Raw genomic sequence first — 21719 nt, forward strand, 5'->3', positions numbered from 1 at the left:
CACAATATCATCTCATCCTTTTTTCATGCTCAAAACCAACCACATACCAACCTGGCCCAAAAATTAAACTTTGACAATGACTTGAAACAAACAAGCCAACTGACACTGGTATGAAGATACTGCAAAAATGGTCCGAAAGTCTTTCTTTTACGCCTAAATTTTTATGCCATTCTCATTTTATTGGCATTGCATGTGAAAATGGAGGAACACGAAAAATTAATGAGAAATTTCATTTTTATGATTTAATCCTTTTTTTAGTACAGTTTCAGCTCCTTTGCTAATATTAGAGCTTTCCCATGCACCTAACGTAATTCTTTTTTAGTACAATTTCAGCTCCTTTGCTGATATTAGAGCTTTCCCATGAACCAAAAAACTTCAATTCTTCTAAGTATCATATAGCATAAAAGTTCACACCATTCTCTTCTCTGTGGTGACATGTGCCAAACGAATGATTTCAACACAGTAGTCGTTGCAAATTTAAAAATACTGGGATTCGGGTGCAGGGGTTTCGGCAACTATTTTCATATTAAAAGTATATATTATGCATATATTTTAAGAGTTATGTTTATATTTAAACCAAATAATCAAATAAATAAGTTCAATATCGTTAACAATTTACAATATAATTATTTAATAACACATATTACATTATAAGATAGTTAAGTGATAATATATTCAACTAATCGTAGAATTAATCATTAACAAGAATCCCTAACAAGAATCCCCAAGCACGCAAGAATCCCCAAGAATCGATGCACGGTACGGCGGGTGAGTGAAAAATCCCTGCTTTCTAGTTTTTCGGACATACATTACATCCAGATATAATGCTCTAATATTGTGACATAATTAATATGTTTCTGGAATGTCTGCCATTAGGCCCCATTATAATTCTTAACAGGTAAACCTTCTTTGGTCATATATACGGAAGACGTTCTTCCTTTTGAGTTTATATCTTCTTAAGTGTCAAGCCTTCCAATCAAGGAAAATAAGACTGTTTCCCAGAAACATTTAGTAGAGACTGGTTTATGCAGTATGATGAAACTTTATAATAAGTCAATAGGAAACCCTGCAGGCTGCAGACAAAAACTTTATAATAACTGTTGATCCGAATCTCAGCATATTTCATGTCAAAAACATAGGCCACTGAATGATTCACTCCCAACTTGCTCCACAAATTAAAATTATAATAAAAGATAGGCAGAGAAAATTTGCTAGTAGCTCAAGAACAGCATGACATCCATACGAGGAGTTAGTTTGAACATTGAAACACAGAACGACAATATGCTAGCAAGTCTGCCCTTGCAGGCAGAGTTTCCCTAACAATGCTGTTATCAAGATAATTATCAATCCATTCAAAGTCATCAAATTAGTTCTAAATATGTTGGAACATTGTAAGTCAACCAACAATCTTTACACTTATATGTTTACAATTGCAATATAATCTGCGATAGTGTATTTTGGAAAATGCAACTCCATAGCAATCGGCAAATTTAATAATAAAACTTAATCCAACAAATCAGGGGCTACACAGCACCAGAATATGCAATTCATGGACACTTGACTGAGAAAGTTGATACCTATAGTTTCGGAATTGTTGTCCTTGAAATTATAAGTGGCCTTCACTGCACTAATGTGAAGATTGAGTCCGTCAATGATTCCCTACTTGAATATGTAAGCAAAATCTATCTACGCGAACCTAAATCTTTATTTAGTTATTTGCTAGGTGTGCTTTACATTTAATTGTTAATAAAAATAATCACTTGCAGAATGCTTTGACATCTGAAAGAAAATAATCACTCAATCTGCAATTGTTAATAAAAATATATTGATCGCGCTCTGGATTATAGGAACGTTACCTCCTAACATTTTTTTTAGACAGATTGAAACACTTTAACTTCACATGTTCATAATGCTTCTCGAAATCTACTAGTAAAACGCTTGATCACTGGAAATACAAAGGTGAAACATCTATACCAAGCCAGAAATACTAAAGCTAATGCATGTATGATATATTGTTGAATGCAATTTGTATTTGACCTAATCTTTTGAGTTACAGTTTAAAACAAATATGAGCAGATCTTTTCACCTTTTCTTTAAGATTTAAAAACAACTGATACGATGATAGACTCAGATACCAGAGAAGTATTTAGAGTTTTCAATAAGTCATCAATCAGAATCAGATTATCACATACCGAATTATTCAACCAGAAACGAGAGGTCGCCTTTATTATACTAAATTATTATACTAAATTATTAATCAACCAGAAACATGTTAATCAATCTCCTTCCCTATCATATGAACTTTCATGTCACCATTATCTTCTGTTGATTTTGTATTAAACTAATACCATAATATCCGAATACAAATAATAATAAAGCGTCAACCTTCTCCTCACTTCTGAAATTTGTATACTGGATTGCAGAGTTAACAGTGCAATCAGTACAGTCTCTGTCGTAGCCTTGTTAATCAGACAAATTTGGCAGGCGACAGTGGCAGATACAGAATTAGTTGACTAGATTGTGTTGCGGGCTAATAATGCATCGTGCAAATTGAATTCAAAAATTACATTTTAGGAATTCGACTTCTTTATCAGATTTGTTGCAGCAGACAACTTTGACATTGCCAATCCGAAGATCAGTTGACTTAAGTATGATGTATTTGTAAGGCAAGCGCAGTTCTTAGTCGATATACGTTTGCAATTGCAACTAGGCTATATATATCCCAACTCATTTTCAATAATAATGTACATTATAATATACCAATGACATTAACAATGATCTAATCTGAACTTGCACTGGTTCTAACAATTGATATTAGAGTTCCTTGATCAAGCTATTCAAAACAATACAGCTAACTGATACACTTATCAAGACTCTGAACTCATAGCTTTTTGTTCAAAGCACAATTAAATAGGATGAGAATGAAGAGCATCATGATGCTTGGCCATACTTTTGTGATTGTATCGGTGATCATGAAAGGAATTACATCAGACTCTCAAGTGGAAGAGCTACTAGGAAAATGCACTAGGTTAAAAGTATCCGTGGACCTGCCGATTTTCTTGAACAGTGTTAACAAGACCTTCGAAGACATGAGAGAACAGTTGTCCAATGCACATTTCGCGACAACATATGAGACAGATGTGTTCGGGATGGCTCAGTGTAGGAACTATCTCTCAACTGCAGATTGTCTGGCTTGCTTTGATGCTGGCGTCACTGACATTAGACGGAAGTGCAATGCTGCTGTAGTTGGTACTCACTTCATATACCAAGGATGTTTCCTCAGGTCTTACTCTTCCAATTCTAAAATTTAGATTTAACATATGACCCCTTACTAATATTTTTCTATAATTAATGCCTTATTGTTTATGATAAGTACAGGTATGGGATTCACAACTTCTACAAAGAGATAACACTTGAAAGCCCTGTTTTGGTTTGTAGCTACAATCATAATATAGCTGAGCCAGGTGCTTTCAGTCCAATAGTTCAAGGGCTGTTAACAGAAATAGTTTCTGCCACGCCAAAGATGAAGAATTATTTCGCAGCAGCAAAAAGGCAAGTGTTGAGTGATGGTACAACACCAACAGTATATGCTGTGGCTCAGTGCGTGGAGACTATAAGCCAGAGTGATTGCAGAAGTTGCTTGACACGGACATATACTAACTTGAAAACATGTCTATCACAACCAGGGGGAACTTGTGCAGAAGCAGGCTGTTTCCTCAGATACTCTGACAGCTCATTTTTCGCTGATAACAACATAACTAATATCACACCGTACATAGGAGGAGGTAATACGTGATCTAACCTGAGGTACTCTCATATTACAATTTTACTTTTATCTCTAATTTTTTTGGAAAGATCATTAGCAGAGGTAATTAGGTCTGATCACATTTACATTTGCCTGAAAATATGATATATGGAAGATTATGTGATTAGTGAATTTGCATATTCCAGGAAGTTCAAGTGCAAAAAGACCGATTCTTGGGATTATTGGTGGTTTAATGTTTCTGCTCCTTATAATTGCTTCGATTTTTTGGTATCAATTAGTCAGGAAGGCGAAGCTGGAGGAAAGAGGTAAAATAAGCATGATTAAGTTAACATTAATCTCTGATGGCATTAATCACCATGTTCTTAATAGATTGTTTTGTGTACTAGGTGATGTATTACGAGTAACACAGCTGCAGGGTCCAGTTATTTACCGATTTAAAGATTTAAAATCAGCGACAAAGAGTTTTAGCCAAGATAACAAAATAGGAGAAGGAGGTTTTGCGGATGTATATAAGGTGATCACTCACTTACAATCATTGAATTTTGATGAACGCCTGATAAATGTTATCTGATTATGTCAATAAACAGGGAATTACAGAAACCGGAGATGTAGTTGCAGTAAAGAAACATGCTCTAAGTTCACACGAAGCAAAAGCAGATTTTAAGAGTGAAGTTAGGCTCATAAGTAACATTCATCACCGGAATGTCATTCGATTACTGGGATGCAGTCACAAAGGATCAGAGCTACTTCTTGTCTTCGAATACATGGCAAATGGAAGCCTGGATAAATTCATATATGGTGAGTAAACCTAACCAACCATATACACGAGATACTTCTCGTGAACAATCTTGATATATATATGCTCTTTTCTTTATGGCCTAAAGGCATTTCGCTAATATATGCCCCTATTTGGCAGGTGAAAAACAGGGGACTCTTACTTGGAAACAACGTGCTGAAATTATTCTCGGCATAGCCAGGGGCCTTGCATATCTTCACGAAGAATTTCATTCATGTATCATACATAGAGATATCAAATCTAGTAACATTTTACTCGATGATGGTTTTCAACCCAAAATTGCAGATTTTGGGTTGGCAAGACTAACAATTGAGGATCAAAGTCATCAAATTAGTTCCAAATATGTTGGAACATTGTAAGTTAACCAACAATATTTACACTTTCTTATATATGTTTACAATTGCAATATAATCTGCGATAGTGGACTTTGGAAAATGCAACTCTACAGCAATCGCAAAGTTGGTAATAAATTGCAATTCAACATATCAGGGGCTACACAGCACCAGAATATGCAATTCATGGACACTTGACTGAGAAAGTTGATATCTATAGCTTCGGAATTGTTGTCCTTGAAATTATAAGTGGCCTTCACTGCACTAATCTGAAGATTGAGTCCGTCAATGATTCACTACTTGAATATGTAAGCAAAATCTCTCTACGCGAACCCAAATCTTTATTTCCATATTTGCTAGGTGTGCTTTACATTTCATACTGTCACTGCAGGCCTGGCAGTTGCACGAAGATGATAGGCATCTCGATTTGGTTGATGAGAAACTAGATCCCAGTGATTATGATACAGAATATGTTAAAAGGGTCATAAATCTTGCTTTAATGTGCACACAGTTACCAGCTTCTCGGAGGCCAGCAATGTCTGAAGTAGTGGTTTTGCTTACTAGCTAGTGAACGTCTCGTGGAGCTAAGATCAATGAGCATGCCAAACTTGTTCTAACATGGTATTAAAGTAATAAGTATAGATGTTTTGGCTTGTAGAACTCTGTAGAACAGCCTCTTTATATTCACATGGGCCTGCTATATAAATTTTGTATTAACATAGAGGGCTCTGAGCCACTGAGGTACTTTTTATGTTAGAACTGTTGCAGTGGTTTGATACTAAAGGGAATGCTAGATGCAGTTGCTTGAAGTTGATGAACGGAAAGATTGGAGTAAAAGAAGATTCTTTTGAAATGACAATTCTTTCGAATTTCAGTCCTAATTTAGATTGACATACTTGGTTAATTTTGCTTACTAGCGAACTTCTCTTCAAGCAAAAATCAAAGCACAAGTTGTTCTAACCAAACTAAAATGTTAAAAAGTATAAGTTCAAATGAGAAAATTTGCTAGTAGCTCAAGAACAGTATGACATCCATACGAGGAGTTAGTTTGAACACTGAAACACAGAGCGACAATAAGCTAGCAAGTCTTGCCTTACAGGCAGAGTTTCCCTAACAATGCTGTTATCAAGATAATTATTAATCCATTCATCTATAACCGGGAACTTATCTTTTAGAAGAAATTTTATTCCCACCATCTCTAGTACGACAACAAGCCAAAGTGCTATGGTATTAGCAGTAATGTCAACTAGTCCAATCTCGTCTCCACCAAAGAACTTCTTGCCTCTGAGCTCATTTTCAAGTGTCACTAAGTGCTCCGTAGCTTCTTCAATGGCTTTCTCTCGTTCCTCCTCCCCTTTGCTTCCCCCGATCTTCCATATGTCAGGGTAACACTGAGATCACAAGTCAAAGATTGAGTCAGTTTAAATGCAGCAACAAGTATAAATGTATTACATTTTCTAAGATTGGTAATCTATTACAAATAGTAATACGGGTATTTAACATGCTCTCTCGTGCAAACACACACGGACCTTTTCATCCATAAATTTTGCCAAGAAACGAGCCCTGGCTCTGGCACAAGGATCTTCAGGAAATATAGAAGGTCCGGACTTCCAGGTCTCATCAATGTACTCAAGAATAACTAAAGACTCACAAATTGGCCTGCCACTGTGTAACAACACAGGTACTTTCTTATGAACAGGGTTGTATTTGAGAAGCTCCGGGCTCTTGTTGGACAAATCTTCCTCAGCATACTCGTAACTGACGCCCTTCATTTTTAGTGCAATTTCAACTCTTTTGCTAAAAGGGCTTGCCCATACGCCTAGCAACTTCACTTCTTGATCACCCATAAGTTCTGAGAAACTGGTGTCCTAAGGGGAACTATCATGGGACTATTTATATATGCTTACTAGTAGTTGCCAAGGGTACGAGTACGACTTGATATTCAACTAACCATCAATATAGATAATAATTATGTGCCGGAGGACAAGGACGCGCGTAGGAATTTCTCATGACAATTTCAACAAAAAGGAACTACCCTGATCAGAGGTACACATGCAACAGAGGCCAGAGTATAATCTTCGAGCTCGCTTCCAAAAGTCTTTCTTTGACACCCATAACTTTTAATGCCATTCTCATTTTAATTGCAATGCATGTGAAACTCGAAGAGTAGAGAAAATCAACGGGGTGCTAAGGGGAGGTTACTGGTGTTTCAAACACATGTAAAACTTGCTCATACTCAAAGATTAGAGAAATTCAACAGGGTGCCAAGTGTAATGGAATTGTGTCTTAAAGTATCACCAAATCTAATGCTTCAGCCCAGGATCTCTCTATTGATTTTCATATCGGATAAGCATCCAATATATCATGACATATCATCATACAAAATTTTACCTTGGATCAGGAGGCCCTGTGCCATTGCATACTTCGAACATGCTCAGACACCCCTATGCATCTCATCATAACTAGCTAGTTAACTAATGTAAAGACCCTAGGGGACGGCAAATATATTCTATAAATTTGTAAAAATACTTGAGCCTAGCATCACACTTTGGAAGCTGGTTTAGCTATCGTTCAATCCTTTCATTTTTACGCAATGCCAATTCTTTTGCTGTAAGAGTTTTCACATGCACCAAGAAACTTCAGGTTTTAATCAACACTTCACCTTGTTTCACAAAAGAAGCTTCTGAAGACCGAAAAAAGAGCATGTTTCACCTGCAGATTCAAATTTCACAAAGTTAAAAAGCTCTTAGCAAGAAGGGAACTATAAAATTATAAGCTCTGAGAAACTGATGTTCTAATGGGAATGATCTTAGGTTTTTTATAAATAATTTAACACAAATGAGCCAATTGACACTGGTATGAAGAAATTGCAATCATGCTCCGAAAGTCTTTTCATGACACCCAAAACTTTTGACACCATTTTCATTTCAATTGCATTGCATGTGAACATCGAAGACTAGAACTGTAAAATGAAGTACCATAATCATTTGAATCTAGTACGCAGTAGCATAACAAAAACATTTGACATCTAGTAGCATAAAAAACGACTATAACGGTTACTCCCTCCGTCCCCCTGAATTGTATACATTGGGGGACGGGGACGCGGCACGGACTTTAATGCTCCTGTAAAGTATAGTTGTGTAATTTATTTTTAAAATTTTCTTTTTCTGAATTAAAGTTTGGATGTTCTATTTTTATACAGAAAAAGAAAATCTGAAAAATAAGTAATGGAACTATATTTTATAAGAGCATTGAAATGCGTGTCGAACAGTTAAAAAGAAACGTATACAATTAAATGGGACAGAGGGAGTAGGTATCAATTGAGTGGATCATTTTGTAGCAACTAATTTATCTAGACTTGGACGCACGCTGGCCTTGAAATGTGTGATTGATTGCAGGAAAAACAGATGACTTTTACTAATATTGAGGAATAAAATATAAGGGTAGTTTTGCTATTGCGTTAAAATGTATATTGGACTATATATAAAGTCTTAGAGGTTTCATTTCGGTAGCAGAGATTTTCACAAATGTAGTCCTTTTATGGATCATTCCCTCTAAAACCTTAAACTGTTAGAGGAGGCCCTTTTATGGATCTTATACTTATGTTTCAACAACTAATAGTATCAAGAGCTGCCTGATTTGAATCTCATGGAACAGATGATCATGTATAAAGCAGGAGAATCATTATCATCTCTGTATAGCAGTAGAATACAAAAATATCATCTTGCGGTGTTGAAAAAGAACTTAAACTCAAGTCACAACAAGTATTAACCTATAATATTCAAATATTAAGAGTATCTATCAATTTCACTGAACATATCCACATTTAAAGCAGTAGACTCAATCATTCTTATACTGTAGACTACCAAGTTGGGGCGTTGAGAGATCTAAATTCAAGTCTCAACTACTACTGACAGAGTAATACGATTAGAAAGTATCAAGTGACATCTTGTTCAATCTTCGCAAGGTTTCTAGCTTTCTCTTTGCTGTTTCAGTCTCACAAATTCTATGGCTTCTTCTGCAAGGGCAAGATATCCGCAGTCATCACTGTCTATCTCTAGCACGAAGTTGTTTCATATGGGAATTGGTTCTCTTCGATACATTTAGTAGATGCTTTCACTGAACATATCCACATTTAAAGCAGTAGACTTTCATTCTTATACTGTAGACTACCAAGTTGGGGCGTTGAGAGATCTAAATTCAAGTCTCAACTACTACTGACAGAGTAATACGATTAGAAAGTATCAAGTGACATCTTGTTCAATCTTCGCAAGGTTTCTAGCTTTCTCTTTGCTGTTTCAGTCTCACAAATTCTATGGCTTCTTATGCAAGGGCAAGATATCCGCAGTCATCACTGTCTATCTCTAGCACGAAGTTGTTTCATATGGGAATTGGTTCTCTTCGATACATTTAGTAGATGCTTTCTCATGCCCTGCAAGTATCACATTAATATATCGAAATTACCATTTATTACTAAGGTTCAAATAATACATTAACTGGAAGCAACTAATGTGATGCATTGACAATAGTTCACTGCTAACACAAATGCAATTAGGTTTAGAATAAATCTTTCAGGGATTGATATTGAAATTAAATTAAATACTAAGGAAAATATAAAATCCTAAATATTGCAGAACCTTTAATAGATCCAACTGCCTCATTACACGTTCGTGGTCCCTACAACGTGTTCTTCTCCAAGCTAAAAATTTTAATATTTCAGACCCCGGGCTTTTTGTATCACCATTCAAAAGCCAAACCTGCAATAATCAAGTAGACGAGATTTATCGTAAACAACAAAAATATAGTTCATATGTTCTTATAAACAACAAATACCGTTTCATATGTTCATATTTATAAATAGATTTGTAATATAACAAATACCGTTTCATTTTATTTTAGATTATTGAAATTGAATTTTTTTTCATTTTCTTAATCAATATGTTATTATAACAGTTAAAGGAAAAAAGCTATTCGTCATAGCTCAGATTAAGAATGAAAAATCATCTCTTTTACTAGTTACACAAGCATTTTTCCAATATATATAACTGTTAATTACATAATAAACATTTATAACCTTAAGACTTTGTTGTCTAAACCACGAAGGTATGTGTAGATAAAGATATAAGAATCTTCGCTATAAATTTCAATAGTGAGGGCTTATTGTATTATCATCCAAAAGTCAAACCTGCAATAATTATGGAGACGAGATAGAAAACAACAAAAATACATTTTATATGTTCTTATAAATACAACAAATACCGTTTCATATTTACATTCAAGTGGTTTATTTCAGTAGTTGGATTGAAAAAAAGTGCAAATATAAACTGTTCAATATTTGTTTTGGTGTTGTTGAGAGTATATTTTACCCAGTTTTTAGTATACATACTGTGTTGCTGCGGTGAATCTTTAAAAACTGTTGTGGTATGAATTTTTGGTTGCATTGTGGTTTGAGCAGTGAGTTGAGGTTGTGGTTGGCTATTTCATGAACATGTTCTTGTTGTACATGTTGAATCACCTTCTTGATTTTTTTCATGTTCAACGACAAGGCCATCAGGTCGCACGTGTGTCTTAAATGACCAACCTGTACTATGTCACTTACTAAATTTGTTTCTAACATTCAAGCATGATTATGAAGATTTTCATTTCTACAGCATCAGATTCTTTTTCACCCTCTATATACATATAAAAGTGTCATGATATAACATACATTTTTTGTATGAGAAAAACATATTTATTCTATTGGGTTATTGCATCATCCTATGTTTATCATGAAACAGTCGACATCTGTAAATTTTTCGTTGCAGCATACACACATGTAAATGATTCCATGTACAAAAATGATCGAAGGTTCAAGGTAATATCATTTTTAGCATCCCATATTAGTTTTACTATAGATTATTTATCGATTTTATAACGGAATAGATTTTTCATTAGTATCATTAATATGACCAAATTTTAATATAATAATAATATTTTATGTTTGGAATAAAAATTTATAAGTTTATGGATCTATTATTAAATCATTGATTGTACAGTTAAAATAGTTAAAAAAATATTTTTTTTTCAAAAATATTTATAAAAGACATGAATATAGTAATGACTATATAATTAACATTTCTCGGTGTCGCCTAACGACAACACCTCGTATCTTGAATAGAATAACAAAAAATTATAATAAACCGTATGTAAAAAAAATTTATTGTTAATTTGTTTAAATAAATATATGCTCATTTATTACCACATAAAAATTATTTAAGCATTCTGAAAAAAAGTACTCTATTAATAATGAAATTATAACAAAAATTCTTGATCTGAAAATTGAATGAAATGAACATGAAAACTGTATAAATTAAACGAAAAAGTATTGTAGTAAAAAATGTCAAAATCTGTGGAAATGAAATGAAATATGACTTCTTATTCACATATAAGCTATTATAGTCCGGATCCATATATCGAAAATTTGAAAAACCTAGTATATGAATACTTCCTTATCAAGAGCTGAAATTATGGAGTGAGAAATGACTCCATTAATTTGAATTTATAACAATAAGTTTTGATTTGAAATTAAATATAGTGTATATGGAAAGCACTACATTTTATACAATAATGGACGGTAATATTAAATACCAGAATCATTAAAAATCAAATAAACTTTGACTATGTTTCTTTATTTACGGCCTCGTTTGGTTGACAGGATTTTAAGTTACACGAGAAGTAGAAGTTACATGGAACTAGGTTACAATCTCCATTTATCGTGGAACTCTGAAAACTGTGTTTGGTTTGTTTTCTCTAGATAAAGATGTAACTGTATAATTGAAACTTTGATAATATGTATAATATAAAATTAATGAATTTATATAACATATAAAAAGTAAAAGTTATTTGAAATGTAAGATTAAGTAAAATAATATAATTTTTGGTATAATATTGAAAATAAAAAATTATATATTGAGATCTATAAAATAAATAAAAAGATTGTTAAAATAAGCTAAATATATTAATATATTAATCAAATACGTGTTTGGTATGTTACTATAATTATATTCACGTCTTTTATAAAAAGTTTAAATATTATAGTAAGATAACTTAATTATATAAAAATATAGTTGAGAATAACTATAATTATATTAATAAAATTATAAAATTAAAAATTATATTTATGTATTTTATTTAAAACAACTTACTTACAAAATATAATTAGTTATATTAGAAAAATACAAAATTAAAATTAATCAAACATGATTGTAAAAATATTGACATACGAAAATACTGTAATATAAAATTATAATAATAATTAGTATTGGGAAATAATCGTAACATATATAAAATATTAAGTAAAAGTTAAACTAAGATTACGTATATAAATAAGTCATTTATATCAAATATTATTTGTATATATAATAATTATATTATTAATAAGAAAAATTTGAATAAAATAACAAACATCACACCGTAACTCAGAAAAACCACGTTTGAGCTGTGTAATTGGGTTGCGGTGTTTTGCCGGAAGTTGGGATACACAGGAACTGTAAGTTACATAGGTTTAATAAAAAGTTGTACAACCAAACAGTGTAACCTAAATCAGTTCCAAGGAAGTTCAAGTTACGGTGCTGGGTTACATCCAACCAAACGAGGCCTACATATAAGTTATAACCGGCTAGATTCATGTATCTGAAAATTTTAGAAGTCTAATATATAGAAACTTCTTTATCTAGAGTTAAAATTTTGAAGTGAAAAAAAAACTCCATTAATCGGAAATTATAACAAAAAGTCGATCTGAAAATTGATTATAGTGAAAATGAAAACTGCACAAATTATACGAAAAAGTATTGTAGTATTAAATGTTAAAATAAGTGGAAATCATATTATGTTTGACTACGTTTCCTTTTTTGCTATGAATTATAGCAGTCTATATCCATGCATCGGAAAATATATAAAAGAAATTAATATATAAAAATATCAAAACTCTTGATATGGAAATAAAATGTATTGAATATGGAAACCAGTATATATTATACAAAAGATGATTGTAATAATAACGGCCAAAATCAGTTAAATCAAATAAAATTTTACTATTTTTCCATGGGTTATAGCATGCTAGACCCATGTATCCAAAAATTTAAAAGGTCAAATATATAAAAAATTTCTTATCAAGAGCTAAAATTATGGAGTGAAAAAAAACTCTATTAATTTGAAATTATAACAAAAAGTCTTGATTTGAAAATTCAATAAAACTTTTTTGATATTAGCTTGTTTTTTCGGATCTAAGGATTCAAAGCCTTTTCCGATTCAGCTTTCTTTTTATTAGATCTCAATTCCAGTACGGATTTCTCGTTCTTCCCAGTGCTTTTATCATCGAAAGTGGTCCGAGTTATCCTGTTTTTGTGGGTTTGTTCCCCAAATCTAAGGATTGCCTTGGTTTAGCTAATATTTTATTTACGCATTTGGTTGTTAGGTCACGTTTGGTTTAGATTTTTTGGTTATCTCACCGTTTTGTGTGAGTTTGTTATTTTCTCACCGTTTGTGTGAGTATGCTGCTTCATTTGGTAATAGAAATTGTCAGGGGATTGCATTCTCAGTCGATAGCTCAAACTGGTTGTGACGGAAGCGAAAGTGGTGAAGTATGTGTATATATCATCTTCAACAAATCATGTGATTTTATCTCCAAGAAGAATGGATTAATCAGTGATTGTTTCTGTATTTTGTTTGTTCGACGCGACTGTTTATGTATATGCCGTATGCTTTTTATTATTGAATTAACTCGTTTATCAAAAATACCTTTCCATTGTAAAAATAGTTTTTCGGCCAAATATCATTATCTAGAAAAAAAAAATTCAAATTTAAAAAACAGTTTTTATTCTACTTTTGATCAAAATATTATTATTGTCATTGCCTCAAAGGAAGTACCAAGCAGAGCGTAGGTGTTGGGAGGCGCCTATCCATCTTTATGTTTGGCTGTTGAAACCACCATCGAAATGATTAATGGAAGATCCATCCTTTTACTTTGTATGAAAATAGGGGGTAATATCAACCCGACTCAAATCTGACTCGAATCCGCAACCCAATTTACCGAAAGAAAATTTGAAATTGACCCGAAAATCATCCGATTAACACGAAATGGATCCAAAATGACCCAAAATTAGAATTTCGTTTCTGGTAATTTCAATTTTCAGTTTTATTTAATTTTAAGTGATTTTATTTTGACCTGAAATTGACCCGATTGCTGACACGAATACGACCCGTTACCCGAAATTGCCACCCTGATATGAAAACATGCAATTCTTACAAGAAAAGCCATACAATCTCAATCATAACATTATACGTGTAAATGTGTATTCGAACATCATTCAGTTTATTTTATTTTGTAATGTTGCAACATCATTTTTTTCCAAGGTGTCGTTCTCTTCGAATGCTTCATGCTTTCACGCTTCGTTTGCATGATAGCTAACGGTCCATTGGACCATGCTTAGCTTTTGGTTAACCATCATGTTTTGTTATATTTAACGGAACGAGATAATGACAGGAGATTGGCTGACACACTTTTATCTAATTGGCTTCTTAAATACGAAGTCAAATAATACTCCCTCCATCCCATTTTAGTTGTCACGTTTGATTTTGTGCCGGTCAAATTGACCAGAGTTTGACTGAAATTTATTAATATTTTATCAATTGAAAAAATAGATAAAATATGAACCAGGAAAAAACTTTTAATCTACTTTAAAATGTAATTTTTAGTTTTTTAAAATAATGAAAAAGTGACTTATAATCATTGGTTAAAACTTGGTTAATTTAACCAACAAAAATAGAAACGTGACAACTAAAATGGGACGGAGGGAGTATTATTTGATGTTAACATGTGTTTCTCCAATAGCTTTTCTTAAACGAATTTTCTATACTGTGCTCATGAGCACACAATAACCACTAACTCTAATGAAAATACTAACTTTCGATTAACTTTCGATTGGTAGATGGATATTAAAAGTTGATGGCCCCCTGCATTCACATCAACTCCACCAATCAAATTAAACCATAAAAGTTGGTGCTTAGCATGTGCCCATGGACACTCACCAGAAAAAACCGTTTCTTAAAATATATTCCCTCTTTCTCTTTTATTTCATAACATTTTTTTCACTGCTCGACACGTATTTTAATGCATCTTAATAACATAGTTTCATAACTTTTTTTCTAAAATTTCTTTTTCTAAATAAAAGTTTAAACATCGAAATTTTATTCGAAAAATTAAAATTTTAAAAAACAGTTATGAAACTATATTTTAGGGAAGTATTAAATTTCATGTCACGCCCCCATCCCCAATGTTAAGAATTGAGGGGGCGGAGGAAGTAGTATAAGTTTATTTTATTTCTGCGATACCGTATATTTCTATATAGACATGATAAAATAATTGTGAAAAACTCGCCAAATCATTTACGTAATATGATACCACACTTGAACTAGAGGTGCCGGGTTTGAGTTCTCTTGCCCAATCTTTTAAAATTAATTAACAATTTGTTGATTCTATAGTTTAGTATTTTAGATTAGATACGCCGATATTATTCAACAACTTTGTCCTTGACAAAATCTATATTCTACATTCTATTTTGAGGTGTACTTGATTTTCCAATACATATTTCTGGGATCTAGTTATTTTTTGAATGAATACACATCACATCACGAAATTTTTGAAAAAATTCGATGCACAAATATGCATAAATATTGTTTTTCAATATGTTTAATATCTAAAATGAATTATCAAAATACTGGGGCCGTTTGGGTGAGCTTAAAATAAGTGCTTATTGCTTAAAATAAATAAGTGGAGTAGAAGTTAGAAGCAAAATAAGACTTATAAGTGATTAAAGTGTTTGGGAAATAAGCAGAAGCTATGAGACAAAAGCTAGCATTCCTAGCTTTTTATAAGTGCTTCTTGACTTATTACACAAACGGTACAAATAAGTGCTCATAATTTATAATCCCGGAAGCCGGGTTTTTAAGTGTTTGCCAAACACCACCACTGTGTAGCCGGAGTCTAGTGTATAAGTTAGCTCTCGATATTCAAACATGGATACGAATGTTCTAATACTTGTTTTAAATTAACATATATAAATTATAAAATATTATGAGGCCCAAAAATTTAGTATCTGTTGGGAAAATATTATTTGCTTAGATTTATAAATTAAAAATAATTTACTTGTATTATTAGTGTCAAAAGGTTATGAGTCAACTTCTGACTTATAAATCGAATCTTATAAATTGAAATTGATAATTTCTTTCACTATTTTTTTTTAAAAAAAGTCAATTTTTCAAAAGTATATATAATCACAGTAAAAGATAATTTATAATAATTACTTCTGATTTATAAATAACTTCTTATTTATGAACAACAAATTTTTTTTCTGAATATCAAAAATGTGACTGAGGAGATGACTGAACGAGCAAGTTTGCTGCTATACACCGATATATTTTAGTCGGACATTATTTAACATCGTAAATCGTCCTTTACACGATTACCATCACCATATTCACATATTTTATCATTTTTCGAATCCAACTTGAATTTTTTAAACTAATCTCACTACCAACACTGACAATCAATGCCACAAATCTTGCTTAAAAACACACAGTAACCTTGCTTAAAAACACACAGTACATACCACGATAGATTGAAATCAAGAGCGTCTCTGCCAACTTAATGCTACACACAAGAATGGTCTCTATATATCATGCCTACTAAGTGTTTGATCATTTGTCTCAACGAATAATCATTACAACTATTTTACTGAATCTACACTTTTCAAACACACCCACTAGACTTTCTTTATCACCAGCAAAACCCCATTTGAATTAGCCATGGTTGAGTCCATATGGATACAGTTTTTACATACAAGCAAGAAAGGCAAAAAAGGTCTTATCTTTCTTCACTAAAGCCCACAAGTTCAAATCTTTCTAAGCCTTTTAGTGTTGTCACATTGTGGGTTGCAAAGTCTTTGAAGAATCTTGGGTCTAAGGGGAAAGATTTGAGGGGGTTTAGTGATAATGTGGTGGTGAATAACTCTGTGTATTGTGCTTCACCTTTTTGTCTTGAGGAGTATAGTATGGAGGGGTTTGTTGAGGAAAGTGGAGTTCTTGGGGAGAAAAGAGACGGGGTTGTTGTGAATGAGTGCGGAGTTGAAGAGGAGTGTGGGGAGAGTTGTTCAGGGTCTGAGTGTTTGGCATCAGGGAATGAGGAACATAGTAGCTCTGAGGGGTTTTCGTCGCCTCCTTCATTGAGATGGAATGTTGTTGATGTTGAGAATGGTTCTGATGATGTTGGACTAGAACCGGAGAGGCCTAAGGTGGATGATCAGAAGTTGGAGAAGCAAATGTCTACATTTTCGGGTATGTGATTTTATCTGTTGATGTTTTTTTATTAGGTTTTGTTAATTTGCTTTGTCATAGAACTGTTTGATGACTTGTTATTTGTCACCTGGCTTAGAAATTGAGATGATGAAGGAAAGATTGTCAAAGTTATTGCTTGGGGAAGATATGTCTGGTTGTGGAAATGGGGTTTGTACAGCATTGGCGATTTCAAATGCAATTACTAATCTGTGTGGTACGTTACATAGATTGTCCTGTTATATAGTTAATCTCTATTTTCTTACAGTTACTATGAAATTTTGGAGTTTGCTGATAGTTTGTGCTATTACTTAATCCTATATTTAGCCACCCTCTTTGGCCAAATTTGGAGATTGGAACCTCTACGTCCTGAAAAGAGATCGATGTGGAAAAGGGAAATGGAGTGGCTTCTTTGTGTTAGTGATCACATTGTGGAATTGATACCATCTGTGCAAACATTTGCTGATGGAAGCAAGCTTGAGGCAAGATGCTCTTTCTCCTTTACAGTTTTGGTTTCAGTTTCTGTTCATTACATAAGAGTACTCTTCTTTGTTAAGACTCAATTTGGTCCATTTTTATTATTAGCGAGTTTGCGTATTGTTCAATCCTTATTACTTTACATTGTATTTACATGCACTCTTTAAGGATGCAATAACACCCTCTGTGGTCCTACTTTGGTTCATATTTATCAATTGTATATAATAAATAAATGTTATGTGATTCAACTAATGTCCTCAACAAGTTTGAGGATATAATGAGCTACCAAATAAATGATATTTAATCTTTACGCTTTTAACCAATTATTTAAATCATGCTATCATTTAGGTGATGACTTGCAGACCCAGAATTGATCTTTATGTTAATCTGCCAGCTCTCCGCAAATTAGACAACATGCTTCTAGTAAGCTCTCTTACTCTTATATCTTGTTTGATACCTTAATTTTTTTAATAATCACTCTAAATTTGAACTCTTGGTGCAGGAAATATTGGACAGCTTTGATTCTACTGAGTTCTGGTATGTCGACCAAGGTATCATGGCTCCTGAAGCTGATGGATCATCCTCTTTTAGAAAGCACCAACGCCAAGAGGAGAAATGGTGGCTGCCAGTTCCCAGAGTTCCCACCAGTGGCCTCAGTGAAAATGCAAGAAAACAGTTGCAGCACAAACGTGATTGCACCAACCAAATACTGAAAGCTTCTATGGCAATCAACAGTGTCACATTAGCTGATATGGAAATTCCACTGTCATTCTTGGAAGGCCTTCCGAAGGTGAAAACTACACCAAGGAATGAATAACTAGATAGCAGCACATGCTTGTTAATATGTTTTACTTCGACTTTGTTGCAGAATGCAAGAGTTTGCTTGGGAGATCTTATACATCGATATATTACATCTGATCAGTTTACACCAGAATGTCTACTAGAGTGCATTGACTTGTCTTCAGAACATCAAGCATTGGAGATAGCGAACCGAGTGGAGGCATCAATTTATGTCTGGCGTAGAAGAACCAATACGAGGTCTGTAAGTAGCTTGAGCAGATCCAGTTCAAGATCATCATGGGGAATGATGAAGGATCTCGTAATTGATTCAGACAAGAAGGAATTACTTGCAGAAAGAGCTGAAAGCCTTCTGTTGTGCTTGAAGCAGCGTTTTCCTGGGCTCCCTCAAACCACCTTGGACATGAGTAAAATCCAAAGCAACAAGGTGATACAGCTTTTACTAGCATGTGCATATCTCAGTTTGGTTTTATTTGTTCTCTCATACATGTTAATGACCTAACCAGTAATCAACCAATCTTCTTTATAGGATGTTGGAAAATCCATTTTAGAGAGCTATTCGAGAGTTTTAGAGAGCCTAGCGTTCAACATTGTAGCACGTATTGATGACCTGCTTTATGTTGATGACTTGACAAAACATTCAGATCAGTTACTACCCATTCCTAAAGTTGGTGTCATGACTCAAAAGAGTATCGGGGTCCCATTCGCAGTGCCAATCACAGGCACTCCGTATAAAACAGCTTTTAACACTCCAAAATTCTCACCTACACAGCTACTTACCCCTGCCAAGGGTGATTCATCACCATTAATTGATAGCAGCATGCTTCCTCAACGCGGGGTTGGTGTCCAAAAGGTCTTGACAGAATTTCTTAGTATGGAAGCAAAAGAGGAAAACTATGATAATCAACTCAGAAGATCTAATTCCTGTTTAAATGCAGTTCAAGAATCATCAGGATCTCAGCCAGTAGTAGAAACCTTCAACTGCCCAGAAGATGTCAGCTCCCCACAACATCCCTTCGTTGGAAAACCCGATATCTGATTTTGATCCAGCTGCCCGAGCTTCTTCCTCTCGGCTTGCTGATTAATGCAAGCTTTTCTTGGATACGGTCGATGTAAATTTCAAACTACATAAAATTGCACATTTATCAGTAGTTTATGCTGGTAAAATAAGTAATTTGTATATCTTAGATATGTTTACTGTTATGTGTGATCACAGGGGTTCCTTCTTATTGACAGGACTAACCTACAGGGAAAATGCTTGATCAATATGGCAAATTCTTTATGGAAACTTAAAAGAAAAACAATTCTAAGATTATTTATGGACCTTGGGCCTGTTAGGGGTTGATTTTAAATCAAGTTACTAACATAAAATCAAGCCCAAACAGGTCATTGTGTATGGTCCCTACTCCTGTGCTCCAAAGGGGTAGTAGTAAGTAATAATGGATCCTGAGGATAATACAAAGGACCTTATTAATATTTGCAATAAATAAAATCAGAAGCTTTTATGTGTGTTTAATACAGTATTCCCTTTGTCTCATTTAATTGTATACGTTTATTTTTCACTTCTCGACACGCACTTCAATACTCTTATAAAATATAGTTCTGTAATTTATTTTTAAAATTTTCTTTTTCTGAATAAAAATATAACATTCAAACTTTTATTCAGAAAAAAAAATCTTAAAAATAAGTTATATAACTATATTTTACCGGAGCATTAAAATCCATGTCGCGTCCCCATCCCCAAATGTATATAACTCAGGGGGACGGAGGGAAGGGAGTAACTTTCACTGCCACAATAAATAAATCTGCTCACAAACAATTACTACTAAAAGTTAATGGGCTTTTCAATTCACGTGCGATGATCTGGGTTTTTCAATTCATCTGCGATATGGGCCTTTCAATTCCTGAGGATCAATGCCTGAACACTAGGGGAGAGCATGGGCCGGTTCGGCTCGGTTCCGGGATAAAACCGGAACCGCAACCATATATCTTCGGTTTTTAAAATCGAAAACCGGAACCGCCGGTTCGGATTCGGTTCCGGTTTCGGTTTAAAAAACCCCGGTTCGGTTATAATCGGTTCGGTTTCGGTTATAAAACCGACAAATTTATTAGTTAAAAATAATATATGAAAAAGACTAATTAACGCACGTAATATATACGTAATAATCAACGTAAACTAGGCTACTTACTAAAAAACATATCAAAACACAGTAGAGTCTTGCTCGGTCAGTGGACATGAAGAAGAAAGGTGTAGATGATCACTAAGCTGTAGACTAGTATATTCTGTTGTAGCTGTTGCCCTTGCAGCATAATGCATTTATCAAACAAAAGAAGGTCTTAACTTGGTTAGCTGCACGTATCATACTCATGTGCTATCTTTGCAGGGATATTATACGCGGTAGTCCAGAGATGTTAAGTGAGAAAGCTGTGTGTGGTTTTTAAATATTTATTTCAAATTATTTTAAAATTCATATAAATTATATATATATATATATAAATATATTATTTATTTAAATAATTGTTCGGTTCGGTTTTTCTCGGTTCGGTTTTAACCAATAACCGGAACCGAAACCATAACATCGGTTCGGTTTTTAATTTTTCGGTTACGGTTTCGGTTCAGTTTTTTTCGGATCGGTTTTTATCGGTTTTTACCGGTTTCGGTTCGGTTTCGGTTCTTTTTCGGTTTTTTGCTCAGCCCTACTGAACACCTCAATGGCTCGAATGAATCAAATGGGTCTACGAGACGTATTTTGATCGGGTGATAAAGACAAATAAATACATCACATCAACTGTCATGTGTTACCTCATTTGAATTTATTTTCCCGAGATCTACAATACTGTTCGATTGTTGATGGACGGTTATCAAACTTTTCTGTCGTGTTTGGCGGAAAATTTTAAGAAGAAAATCGGAAGAAAATATAAGAAACCTCTTGTTTTAATTTTTTTTAAAAATGTTTTTCCTTTATAAGTGAAAATAAATAATTTTTTGATATCTATAACTATTAGACAATAAAATTAATAACAATAAATATGTCCTTATCTTAAAAGTGTTATTATGCAATTTTAAAAATAAAAGTATGTCACTAAAAAAGTTTAGATTTCCAATTTATTGAACTAATTTATAAATCAGAAATGATTTATACTTTTTTTTTGAAGAAGAAATGATTTATACTTTATTCAT

General features: G+C 33.4%; 3 protein-coding genes across 3 annotated transcripts; 2 read left to right on the forward strand and 1 right to left on the reverse strand.

The window, feature by feature from the left end:
* Positions 1 to 138: 138 nt before the first annotated feature.
* LOC108199358 (cold-responsive protein kinase 1) lies at positions 139 to 5753 on the forward strand. Its single transcript, XM_017367141.2, has 8 exons — positions 139 to 3283; positions 3379 to 3785; positions 3952 to 4071; positions 4153 to 4280; positions 4354 to 4564; positions 4683 to 4917; positions 5052 to 5202; positions 5286 to 5753. Exons 1-8 carry the CDS (start codon positions 2916 to 2918, stop codon positions 5460 to 5462), a joined length of 1797 nt encoding a protein of 598 aa, XP_017222630.1. The 5' UTR covers positions 139 to 2915; the 3' UTR covers positions 5463 to 5753.
* Positions 5754 to 5881: 128 nt separating this feature from the next.
* Positions 5882 to 6882, reverse strand: LOC108199359 (glutathione S-transferase U7). The gene is made up of 2 exons (XM_017367142.2): positions 6424 to 6882; positions 5882 to 6285 (listed from the first exon to the last, which is right to left on the reverse strand). The coding sequence occupies exons 1-2, from the start codon at positions 6739 to 6741 to the stop codon at positions 5938 to 5940; spliced, it is 666 nt and encodes a 221-aa protein (XP_017222631.1). The 5' UTR covers positions 6742 to 6882; the 3' UTR covers positions 5882 to 5937.
* A 9649-nt stretch (positions 6883 to 16531) lies between these two features.
* LOC108197189 (rop guanine nucleotide exchange factor 7) lies at positions 16532 to 19748 on the forward strand. The gene is made up of 7 exons (XM_017364733.2): positions 16532 to 17266; positions 17364 to 17480; positions 17591 to 17745; positions 18089 to 18163; positions 18243 to 18530; positions 18609 to 18965; positions 19068 to 19748. Exons 1-7 carry the CDS (start codon positions 16753 to 16755, stop codon positions 19575 to 19577), a joined length of 2016 nt encoding a protein of 671 aa, XP_017220222.1. The 5' UTR covers positions 16532 to 16752; the 3' UTR covers positions 19578 to 19748.
* The last annotated feature ends 1971 nt before the right edge of the window (positions 19749 to 21719 follow it).

This window comes from Daucus carota, chromosome 8, assembly GCF_001625215.2.
Source record: "Daucus carota subsp. sativus chromosome 8, DH1 v3.0, whole genome shotgun sequence".
In the NCBI taxonomy this organism is placed as follows: Eukaryota; Viridiplantae; Streptophyta; class Magnoliopsida; order Apiales; family Apiaceae; genus Daucus; species Daucus carota.

Coding starts and splice junctions, on each gene's coding strand:
- LOC108199358 (XM_017367141.2), top strand. CDS start 2,916: ATGAGAATGAAGAGCATCATGATGCTTGGCCATACTTTTGTGATTGTA. Junction 4,281..4,353: donor GTTTTGCGGATGTATATAAG/GTGATCACTCAC, acceptor GTCAATAAACAG/GGAATTACAGAAACCGGAGA. Junction 4,918..5,051: donor TCCAAATATGTTGGAACATT/GTAAGTTAACCA, acceptor TCAACATATCAG/GGGCTACACAGCACCAGAAT.
- LOC108199359 (XM_017367142.2), bottom strand. CDS start 6,741: ATGGGTGATCAAGAAGTGAAGTTGCTAGGCGTATGGGCAAGCCCTTTT. Junction 6,286..6,423: donor CAAAATTTATGGATGAAAAG/GTCCGTGTGTGT, acceptor TTGTGATCTCAG/TGTTACCCTGACATATGGAA.
- LOC108197189 (XM_017364733.2), top strand. CDS start 16,753: ATGGATACAGTTTTTACATACAAGCAAGAAAGGCAAAAAAGGTCTTAT. Junction 17,481..17,590: donor TGCAATTACTAATCTGTGTG/GTACGTTACATA, acceptor TCCTATATTTAG/CCACCCTCTTTGGCCAAATT. Junction 18,531..18,608: donor TCTTGGAAGGCCTTCCGAAG/GTGAAAACTACA, acceptor ACTTTGTTGCAG/AATGCAAGAGTTTGCTTGGG.